General features: G+C 40.0%; 1 protein-coding gene across 3 annotated transcripts in view; it reads left to right on the top strand.

Annotated features, from left to right (window-relative positions):
• LOC147260492 (dual specificity testis-specific protein kinase 1) overlaps positions 1-12128 on the top strand; it is a 37531-nt gene that overhangs the window by 1364 nt on the left and 24039 nt on the right. Inside the window, exon 2 of one of the 3 annotated variants that reach the window (XM_086205452.1) lies at positions 1050-1113. The exons of the other annotated variants lie outside the window; for them this stretch is intronic. Within the exon in view, the coding sequence (XP_086061578.1) occupies positions 1083-1113 (31 nt within the window). The 5' untranslated portion in view covers positions 1050-1082. The remainder of the gene's footprint in view (positions 1-1049; positions 1114-12128) is intronic. 3 annotated transcript variants of the gene reach the window in all.

The raw sequence follows: 12128 nt of genomic DNA on the forward strand, positions 1-12128 counted from the left end.
TGGATGGATGGATGGATAAAATGAGAAGCTAAGGTTGACTGACAGCTGACAAGGGATAGAGCAAAAGCACAAAATTGTAGGTGTATAAACCCTCAAGGGCATCGCACAGTATAACCCATGTCTGTCTTATAAAGCCATGTGCTTGATGATTTATATTCACTTTGATTTGAGGTTAAATCAGAGCTCCAGTAAACCAGCACCAAACCAGTAAGGTCATACCTTTATTTTGGCTGAAGTTCTTTGTGTATTTCAGAATAAAGCAGGGTAAAGAAGACATAGATCATACAAGACAGAAAGAAGTGTTTGTATACAGACATTGCGGGCCATCAGTCTCCGTGAGCTTCAAGCCAAATATACACGAGGGGCCTTTTCTGCATTCTGCTGTCACAGCCTAGTAATGCAGTAAATTTGCATAGAATTAATTGACGGTTAAGGTATGCAGGGCAGGGAAGCATTCCAGCTCGGAAATTCTGAAATACTGGCAATTAATAGATTATGCGCAAAAATATATATTATTTTGTTTTGGGGAAAGTTTATCTTGTTCCCTGAGCTCTCTAGTGGGTTCATCTAGCCTATTGGTGTCACTTTTTTTTTTTGGTACTATTTTTTCGATTTTTTAAACCTTTTTTGTATATTTCGTTGATTCCTCGCAATTCTGTTCAGTTTACAAGGTTGGGATCCACTGTAACAGTGCTAACAGTGGTGTCTTTATCTTATTTTGTTGCGCTACAGTTTACAGTAAGGGAGATAAAACTTAATATGTCTTAATTTTTTTAAGACATAAATGTCATTTTGAGAAACCACAGGGGGAGTGTTTTATGTAATATGACTGTCATCATTTCTACTCCTACAGCTGTCTCAATGCGCAGTGTCCTCTTGTCCAAACAACATGACTCTCATCTGTCATTCAGATGACTGGCAATTGTCAGTATATTTGTGTCTGCCAGTCAGTTGTCATGCTAGTTTTCAGTCATGCTTGCATGTTGTGGAACGTCCTGTGTGGTGTGTGTTCGCTCATTTGCTGTTGCATGTATGTGGTTCCTCCCCAGTTTCGGCTTCTGGTTTGTTCCAGCCTCCACAAGATGCATATGAATAGCTTATTAAGTCAATTGAGTAAGTACTGAGAGATTCAAATCCTTTTCAAGTGTTCTTCATAGCTTTGACAATGCACTTCTGATAGCACATACTTGGATTTCACTGTATGAAAAGAGGAAGTGATGTTTATGACCTACATTTTTACACTCAAAAGTTAAGTTGGTGCCCAAGTGAAGCTCTCTGACTTTGACGTGAGAAACCACAACTCTTTCACTTGTCTGGAGCTGTTATATGTGTGTGCATTGCTTGATATCACCTCGACTGCAGCAGTTATGCGTGCAATCTTTGTGTCTCTTTGATTCTTGTTGGTGAATCCGTCGGCAGCTCTGAGCTGTCCTTTTCTGTGCTGCTCTGAAACAGGAAGACAGTCACAGAAGAGTCCTTTTACCTGCCTCTATGTTAAACACAGCCTGTAGAGCCTATCAAGCTCGACTGTTCTTGTCATTTGCAAATGTCATCTTATTCAGGCAATATGTTCAACGCTTTAGGTCAAGTACTGTAGATACGTGCACTGTTTGTTTATTCTTTTGTTCAAACTGTCCTGAGCCCCTTCACTGTTGTCGCTTTATTTTGAAGTCCAGCAACAGCAGCCTTCACTGTTGTTGCTTTATTTTGAGGTCTAGCTATAGCAGCATTTTTGTAAATGGTATGAAATTGTTTTCCTAAAAAAACTCCTCTGCATCTTAATTTACCCCCCCCTTGTCTGCCAGAGGTTTTTATAAATGTAATCATTCAAACTCAAAATTTCCTCACGAGATAAACGACAGCTTGGATCGTAGTCACAGTATCAGTTTATCCTTCATTTTCTGTCTTTTTCTGAAAGAACTTTATTCAAATGAGTAACATATAGCAACGGGGTGTCAGTGGCGTCAGGCGAATACCAAGCATTGACAGAGTCTCAGCATATTCTAAAAGCACACTTTGGACGTGCTATGGGAGAAACCTGTCTCCTGCCATCAAATCCCTTATTTGCACTCTGCAGGTAATCTATCTGCTCGTTGCATTATAAATTGAATTTAAAGCCTTTTTTTAACTCAAATGAACACAAACTATTTGTCCCAAGCCTCTACACTAACATTTAGCCACTGTAAAAACTTGCTGGAAGAAGACGTGTTACAATCATGTTGCCTAAACGACTCAAAGTTTTCTTGTAGACTTCATGGACAGGGAACATACGTGGTTGTTAACAGCTCATTCTACAAATTCAAGCTGAGTTTTATGAGCAGTGGTTTCCTTCTGTTGGTGGCCGTTGGTAATATTATAAGTTCAAAATGAAGGCCATCATTTTCCCACTTCAGTATTTGCCTTTACAGGTCAGTGATAGTGCTGCTACATGCCTGGTAAGCTTGGTTACCTAACTGTAAGATCCACATTTGCACTGGCTGTGTTGGCTGGACCAGGCCCTTGAAAACATTTCCTAGCAAGCCATCTGTGTCATCTCCCTGAGTGCCTCCCTGCAAACAAGCAGTTGGATGTATATGCAGACTTGCTGTGGGAGTCTGTGTGGTTGATGGAGAGGGAATCCTAATGAATCCTCTCCACACTTCTGATTTTGAAGCCGATGCTGGGATTAACACTGATCATCACAAGCGTTGTGCCCTCGCAGCCCTTAGCTCTCACCCCACAGATGGTAAAGGCTGAGAATAATCGCGTCATGAGAACTTCACATTTGAGCATCTTGGTGTTTTCTCACTGAGCCCCGTCTGTGTTCTGTTTCTCCCATGAGGGGTTTGGGTGTAACCCACCACAGACAGTAGTGCTTGACAGTATGCTGTTACAGGGCGGGCCCTTCCTATTTACAAACCACACTCATCAAAGACATACGGTAGTTTTTAAGGAGTTCATTTAAGGACGTAAATTCTCTTCCTTTCCAAGAGGAAGATTTTGTCTAGTGCTGCCTGATTAGGCAAAAAATCCGATGAAGATTATTGTGTATAATACTGAAATAATAATTATAATATCATGATCTCCCTGCTTAGTTATCAGGAGAAATGCCAAGAAATTTCTGAAAATTTTTAGATGCTTCTTTCTTAACCTAAAAAATTTAAACTCAAACTAGCATTAATAATATGCAAAAATGTACAACTGGGCAGTACTGGATTCAGAAATTATATATTTTTTTTAACAAGAACAAACAATATCTTTTAAAAATGAAGTCATTATCTGCAACATTGCTGCAATATGTTCAAAATTGTATGTTTTCTGCAACCTTCCTTATGTATGTTCAAGGATTAATCCAGAATTATTAAATTATTCTCACACTCTCCTTCTCCATTTTGATTTGGGTCAGTATATAACATATATTTTGGGCCAAATTTACATGCCTTTCAGTTCTGTAGAATGTTTAAAGCGACACACATTAAAAATATAGCACCCTGGGGTGGTCATTGTGAGATGTTTTTAGTTTACATACAGAAAATGAAAAAAATATTGAGGCCATGAGCTTTAACTCGTTCCTTAAGTTCAAGTGATTTGAAGCTACTAGCTTTTACTAGTTACCTCAGTGTAATTATTTTACATATTTGACCAATTCTACTCTGTCTCCATCCATCCATCCATCCATTTTCTTCCGCTTACCCTGTTAAGGGTCACGGTGGGTGGAGCCTATTCCAGCAGCCTTCGAGATGTGGGGTTCACCCTGGACAGGTCACCAGTCCATCGCAGGGCCAACACGTAGAGACAGACAACCATTCACACTCAGTCGCACCTACAGTCAGTTTAGAGTATCAATTAACTTAGTCCCATTTGCGTGCCTTTGGAATGTGGGAGGAAGTTGAAGTGCATGGAGAGAACCCACGCAGACACAGGGAGAACATGCAGGCTCCACGCAGAAAGATCCCGTGGAACCTTCTTGCTGTGAGGTGACAGTGCTACCCACTGCACCACCATGCCGCCTCTACTGTATCTCATGACCTCCAATTAACTACATTAGCTAAATTTGACATGGAAGTTGGTTTTATCCTCCATGTGGACAGTAGGTGTTGATGTGTGTTTGTGTGTGTGTGTACGTGTGTGGTTTTGTGAGTGTGTAACACCTTTACAGCCACTTGACTTTCCATGCTTCAAATGCTGCATTCAGGAATGCTGGTTGACTTTGGGTGCACATCTTCACATATTTCTCCTGTAGCAGGAACTCGGCAAATATTGAGAGTTTTCTCGAACGCTGGTTGACTTCAGTGTTGTGGTGGTGCGAGGCGGCAGAAGGAGACAGAGAAACATTGTGCTGTTTACACATGGAGTCTGACCTCCAACTCAGTTCCTAGCCCACTCGTCCATTTCTACAAGTGCCATATTGTTCTCAAACTGGATTTTCTTCTCAGAAAAACTACAGGGGGAGGCCTGCTCTCTTTTTCCTCACGAACAGTCAGGGTTCTCTCTCTCTCTCTCTCTCTCTCTGTCTCTCTCTCTCTCTCTGTCTCTCTCTCTAAAAGCCACCCTAGATGTTTTGATATCACACATAATCACACAGGTGGATGTCGATTAAATTCACAGATGCCCTGAAAGTCCTTGGAAAGTGTATTTGAAGTAGTTTCATCCTCAGATCTGAGCTCCACTTCACCTACTTGCATGACTTAGAAAATTATTACGTCTGACTAAGTCTGGCTAGGAGGGGCTGGTGAGGATGTGTGTGTTTTTGTATTTATTTCAGAAGAAAATTACATTTTAGTGCATCATGTAAAGACCCATCAATGAAGTTCTACACAAGTCAGCTAAGTTGAAAATTGAAGCTTATGTTACTTAACAGCAGGAGAAAGTATCAGAGGCTTAGGATCCTTATCTTGCAATGAACACAGACCCAATGAGTGATCCAGAGTTTTAATGTAACCAGGCTGTTGCAGCGTCCAGGTAATTATCCTCCATTAGCGTATGAAGTCAGACCTTTGGCTTCAGCCTAAATATTTTCTGTCCCTCTAGGATAATGTGATCACTAGAATTCAAGACACGTCTGCAGACTTAGCAAAGGTTTGCAATATCACTGCTTTGAATATTTTAGTTAATATAGATTAAAACCAAACCCTGCAATATTTGTGATATACTTGCTAATTTGCGAAATCTGACTGCTAAATCCAGCGCTGCACCATGACGGCACCATGGGAGAGGAGTTCTGTCCCAGACATCTGCAGAACTTTGAATGGTGATCCACTATCTCCACTGTATACAACATACAGGTTGTTGGGGTGTGACTGTCATAGTAAGGAATACAGTAGAGTTGGGCGATGTCTAACACAGTGGCATATGTGGCTTATTTACCACAGTGAAACAGTTGTGTTTTTTGGGAGAAAAGAGAGGCTTTGCTATTCTTTTCCTAATAGAAGTGTTTTGGGTTGTTGCAGCATGGTCATGTGTTTGTTTTTGGAAATGCCAGCTTTTTTCCCCCAGATATTACAAGTATTATCTACTGTAAAATGGATGGTTTCCAAATTGGATTTTTTGCAATAGATAAAGCATAACACATTAATTCCAAATTAAAATCAAATTTTATTTGTTTTCAAGTGTGCAGATTATTGTGTGCCATCACAGTGGATTCATAAAGGGACTTTTCAATGGTGCTAGGGTATAAAAGAATGCCTCCTGTAGAGTAAGGCTGAGTAAGGCCTCTACTTCTACTTCCAACACCTTTGGAGTGTCGTCTGTTGTTGTTTTCTTGATTTGCTGGTGTTTTCTCTATTTACATTTGTCCTCAGTGGGTTTGTGCCTTGTGGCCACAGTAGTTATCCACTAATTAAACAGATAATTGTTGCATCATCCCTCAAAACACATCACCTGGACCAGATCACTCTTAAGTCAGTGTGACGTCCTCTTGGAGTTTGGTTACAACGACCACATCACCCCTTCAGCGTGGTATTAGGAGGCATACCGCAGGACGGAGCACATTGCAGCTCAGACTGCCAAAACAGCTTTACTAATGTTTCTGAGGGTTTCCATTCTCATTATGTCTATAATTTAGATATTTTCTAATTGAAGCTGAAAGCATTGTTCACCATGAACCTCTAAATAATCGTACTTGTGTGTTTGTAGTTGCTGGAACTCTTGATTTGACCACAGAAATAGTGTCCAGGTAGGAAAAAAACGAATCCATGTAAGCTGATCTGCACACTCAGTGACGATAGTGCTTGAGGTCAGTGGAAGAAATGTATAATGTAGCACTTACATATGGGAGCGCAACAAGCCCTGATCTAATGTACAGAACTCACTGTAGTTGCCAAAAAATGATGGCCTTATTTGCATTTACAAGCATTAAATTAAATAGCATTAAAAAATTTCAAAACATTTGCAAGCAATGATATATGTCTTGCAGTATGTTGGACTGACACACATTGGAAATCCTTCTTGCAAGTGCTCAGTGGTCTTAGAGATAATATACTGTCTTGAAATATTTCCAAAGTGTTAAAATACCTCACAAAATTCTAGCGAAGAAGTAAATAACTCTGACTCAAAATGTCAAACGTTGCCAGAACATAGAATGGTAAAGAATTGTTCTAAAGAATTCGAACTGTGTGTGTGTGTGTGTGTGTGTGTGTGTGTGTGTATATATATATATATATATATATATATATATACATATATATATATATATATATATCAAGATATATATATACATATATCAAGATATTTCACTGTAAACAGCTTTGTGTGTGTGTGTGTGTGTGTGTGTGTGTGTGTGTGTGTGTATATATATATATATATATATACACACACACACACACACACACACACACACACACACAAAGCTGTTTACTGTGAAATATCTTGATTTTATGCATAGACCTAGGCTGCAAATTCCTCTTTGACAGTGGTTATACTCTGACCGACTGGCATTAGAGTTGCAGGCCATATTACAGAGCGTTTCACCCAGTAGTCCATAATTTTACAGACCTTATTTTAAGAACTGTTGTCATAGTTTTTGAGTGGAAGAAAACTTTAACTCTCACACACTCAGATATATTCCAAGACAAATAACACCATTGCTCCTGTGTAAAAAAACTTGTTTATTAACTATTTTGATCCTTACTGGAGTTGTGAGGAAGATCACAGCACTGTGATCTCCTGCATGTTGCTGTCTAGACGTGTGTTGCTTACATGACCAGGTCAATATTGCATTAGTTGGAAATTGATTTAAATTGATTGATCTGCTGTTGTAGCTTCCATGCATCAATTGGCCTCAGGCTTGTGGCACAGAACACAAGTTTTTTTTTCTGTTTTTTTAAAGCTGCACATTCTGTCTGATAAATGCTCCAAATAGAATATGCATTGAATCACTCCCTTGTGATGGGGGTTTGAATTCTTTCAAATAATATAAGTATCCAAAGCCTCTTTTCTGCCTGTAAGAAATGATAATAGCCCCACAAAAACAAAGTGGTGTAAAATAATGTAGCAGGGAAACATGAAGATCCTTGCATGTTCCTACAAGAAATTGAAACTGGACCCTTATGGTCCTCTATTATTTTTCTCCATCTAATAATTATCACTTAATCCCTGCACACATCACCTCCAAGTGATCACTCATCAAATCAGTGTGTCCACAACTGTGACGTCTTCTTCCTTGGAGCTTGGTAGCAGCCACCACATTACCACTTCACCATGGTATTAGGAGGTGTACCGCAGGGCAGAACCCATTACAGCTCACGCCGCAGAAACAAATTTACCTCAGTTGCATTACCAACCCACATTATATTCAACAAAAATATGAAAGCAACTCTTTTGATTTTTGCTTTTTTTTTTTTTTCCTTCTCAGCAGAGATCCTACTAAAAGGAACAGTGACATATTTTGAAGGGAGAACAACATACTCAGTGTGGGACAGTCAGGGATGAGTGTGAGACTGGCTATTCAAATTTCCTTTGGAAAAAATATTTTCAGGGATGGGTCAGGATTTTCAAATATTTATTACTTGCCTCGACATCTTTTATTTGGTTTGCTGGAGCCACAGTTCAGGTGAAAAGTTGGTTGCACGTTCAGTTTGGCTGTTTTCTGTCAATCAACCTGTATGATTTGTCAGTTTGAATGAATGCACATAGTTTCAGTCTGGCTAAGACCACAACACATATTTAAGACATGACTGAGGTTCGTGGTCACTACTTTTGTTAATGCCCTGCATCACTGGCAGAATCATGTCATCATTCCACCATCGTTTGTGATGTTTGGTTGACACCAGTGGGAAGCTGCACCTGTAAGTATTCCACCAGGTCTGAACATCCTGTAATGCTCTGAAGTCATCTTGTACACAGTCCACATCCTGCTTCCAGAAACCTGCAGATGAAAGCAGAACAATTGAGCTCTAAGTCGAATGTCACGTCTCTCTGGAAAATCCATGGAGCAATTAACATCTCCTGTGGCTTGGCTCAGGCCTGGTTAAGTGCTCGGCTTTAATGCATTAGGCTGTAAGCAAAAATGTGACACACACAGAGTGTTGTTAAATGCAGATTAAATCTGTGCTGTGGTGCAGCAGCCCTCATCGTCTCTACAGACTTCGCAGAGACTCGGTTCACCTGAAAATCATGTGTGTGTCTGCATATTTTAAAGTATCAAGCAGTATGTGTGCCATGAAAAGGTAGTGCCTCATCAAGTTCATTAACACCTATGGTATTTGGTGAGAAAGCAGACTGAGCCAACAGTTTTGTGACTTGTGTCCTCTTTGGCTTCAAATGTGAACTGAGTGACTCACCACCTTGACGTCACCTAATGACGTGAATGGCCTTGTTTGGGAGGTGACACAGTCCTTCATGGCTGCTCTGAAGTCTTTGGTCTTAGTGCACAAGTACACACACACACACACCCTGTGCTAACATCACATCCATGTCTGATGTTTTGGACATTCCCCAGCGAGAAGGCTGGTGTTGGAAGAAGGAAAATCTCACCTTGGTGTGAACTATTTTTTACTGTGAGTGACATTCCTTATCAGCTAGAGGGACGTCAGCATGGTAACAGTCAGCCCTGATATGTCTGATGCAGGTCAAAACTTCAGTGAGTCGTGCAAACATCCCTTCCCCTGACCGCAGACAGATGCTGTATATTTCCTGGCTGATGCAGCTTTTTACCCTCCCATTCCATGAGTGAAAACACACTCAAGGCTGTTGAAAAATCACACCTCCGCTCACATGCTGCAGGATTTGAAAATCAGACCTGACCGTACCACATTTTGATGAATGTTTATTCTGCTCATGTGTGCTACTTTATAACAGTTGCACCATATTATTTGGTTGGTATTGTGGTTTTTTTGCCCCCAAAGGATTAAGACTAGAGGTTACACTAAACCACAGCCTTGAAAATGTTCAGACGCTTAACATATGATATCACAAAATGAATGTCTATGTTGTACAACTGTGCGTGTGTGTGTATGTGTGTGTGTGTGTGTGTGTGTGTGTGTGTGTGTGTGTGTGTGTGTGTGAAGGGGCAGACCCTTGTGACAAAGGCAGAATATCCCATTTTCAGTCATCAAATAGAAAAGATAAATAAGGGACCTGTTCTGTGTGTAAACAGCAATTCATGGAATGATGAAAATTGTTTTATTAAGAGTTTGAAATATTTATACAGATATATTTTAATTGTCTCCTATTAGTCCTCTATTAATTATCATGTTCTATTAAATAAGTGATGCCCTTGACTTTACATTTACTCTGCTCCTTATTAATGTTTATTTTTTCTGTATTTCATGTTTTTTTTCTTAATTTTTGTGAATTACCCTTGCAACTTTTGTTTTGAAAGGAATATATAGGCCAATGTGTCTGAACAGGGCTTGTTATTGTCTTTCTGTGTGGCGTTTGCTGGTCTTCTTTGCGCCCGCACGGGTTCTCTGCAGGTGCTTATGTAATGAAACATGTAAGTTAGGTAAATTGGACACTCTAAATTGGCTTTAGGTGTGAGTGTGACGTAGGTGTGTATATAATGACCCTGCTCCAGACTGACACCTGTCCAGGATGTAGCCTGCGTCTCACTCACTGTGAGCTTGGATTGGCTCCAGCTTCCCACGACCCTGCTCTCTTTAGGTGATGAAGATAACGGACGGATGTTAGATGGGTTTTATTTATTCAAATAATTCAGATTAAATATCAGTTTGAGTATAAAGCAATGTGTTCATTTAAAATACACAAGTAGGTTTGAATGTGTGTTTCTCAAACATTTATTCATTTCATTGATATTTGTATTATTTAAAAAGAGTTCAGTTCCAACATTGAAAAGTGCATGAACTACGCTGACTTGTTGAGCATCTCACTTACAGACGCACTGAAAACAGAGTTGATGCATCTGAATCCAGCATGTGCACGTTACACACAAACACAGAGAGCATCATCGGAGAGCCGTCCAAGGAGGGACTTCGGCTCCTTGTCAGCAGCACGTATATCGGCAACAGTCATCAGCAATCTGTAGACAGCCAAACAAAAATGCTACCATATTGTGCTGTCTACCAGACAGTGGCGAACATTTTCTGCTATTTGGAGCTTCTCTACTAAAAAAAACAAAACAAACCAAAAAAACCAACCAAAAATAAAACCCCAATCATCTGCTCCAGATGAGAATGGCAACCGTTAGGATGCTGCAAAACCAAAGAATTTGCTTAAAAGATTCAAAAACTAAAAATGACATTAACATTTCAGATTTGAGCAATTTTTCACAAAAAGATTGTGTCGAAAGAAATGATCTGGAGTTGTTATTGCAGAGAAAACCCTTGGAAATCCTGTAACAAACAAGTGCTCAGTCTTACTCAGTACTTTCCAAGCCCAATAATAGTTTAAAATTAGCTCACAATTAGTTTGATAAAATATTTAGGTGATGTATGCTTTAATAAATTTTATTTAAACAAGAGTAAATAGAGACATGAAGATTATTTACAGTGGGTGATAATGTATTCGTCTGACCGCTTTCAAAATGTGCTAGGTTTTGGAATCACTCCCTGTTTTCTGTGAGAGAAAAAGGAAGAAGCTGTGAACGACTGAGACAGTGAAGAGAGAGAGCTAGATGATAGGGCTGCACAGTAAGCGTTTCTCTCTGGCAGCTCTGGAGCTGAGAGGGCAATGATTGTTTGGTCTGGAGTCCAATGAACAAAGACAGCATGAATAGCCGGGGTTGATTCCCCTCAGCTTGATTGACAAAACCCTGCCAATTGTGTTAACGTGTCAGTGTGTGCTTTCCACCGGCGTCACTGTAAAGGCAAGAGAGGCTGGAAAAAACAAACTGTGACCTTCAGTGTTGTTACACCAGTCCTATGTAGCTGGAACTAGGTCAGGACTACCCTCTCTCAGAGGAACGCAGCGCAATGAAACAGTCTTACTGTGGGAAGTTAAGTTATGGTCCTTTAAACCAGCCACATGGTCCTTATATGTCCAATATATGACAAAAAGTTTTGTGTATGTACGCACTAAAGATAAAGTGCAGCTGTGATTATTCCGGTGCAGTTTGTGTAGCTTGTAGCTTTGCTGCTTTCTTAAAAGTAGGATTTCAGAAAATGGTCATACCAGCTACTAGAACTACACATTTTAAAGTTTCCTTCTATTTTTTCGAAGCCCAAGAAAAACCTGAATATAAAGATTGCCTGCAGATATTTCCCACCCATCAGGTGGATGGATTTTCTATAGGAAAGGTGCTCACTCACATGGATTTTTACTTATTAGTGAGAAGTGATACTGCATTTGAGTCTACTTCTAAGGAGTGTATGAGTGTGGTTATATTTTTGTTAAGTATACAACCTGAGTGGTAGACATACTGTAGGTGGATTATCATAACCATGGGCCCCAGACACAAACTTGCCACGGGCCCAGCCTGCACGTGACTACGCGCATAACAACATCGGGCAACACAGAACTACACGAAATTACTCTCATTTTAGGTCTGCAGCATAGGCATCATTTAGGTGTGGTGAGGTATGACAGATTCCCTTGTAATCGGGATAAAATAAGAGAGAGGTTCTGTAGTCAACTTACTTGTGTCATGGAAGACAGGTATGTGAAACAGTGTGCTGGCGCTGGCTGGTTGTTTTCATTATATTGCACTTCAATAAGTCCATGATATGCCCCTCAGTGAATACAAGTGTTTGTGA

Source organism: Aulostomus chinensis, chromosome 6 (genome assembly GCF_037954235.1).
Source record: "Aulostomus chinensis isolate RoL2024-O1b breed Wild chromosome 6, RoL_Achi_v1.0, whole genome shotgun sequence".
In the NCBI taxonomy this organism is placed as follows: Eukaryota; Metazoa; Chordata; class Actinopteri; order Syngnathiformes; family Aulostomidae; genus Aulostomus; species Aulostomus chinensis.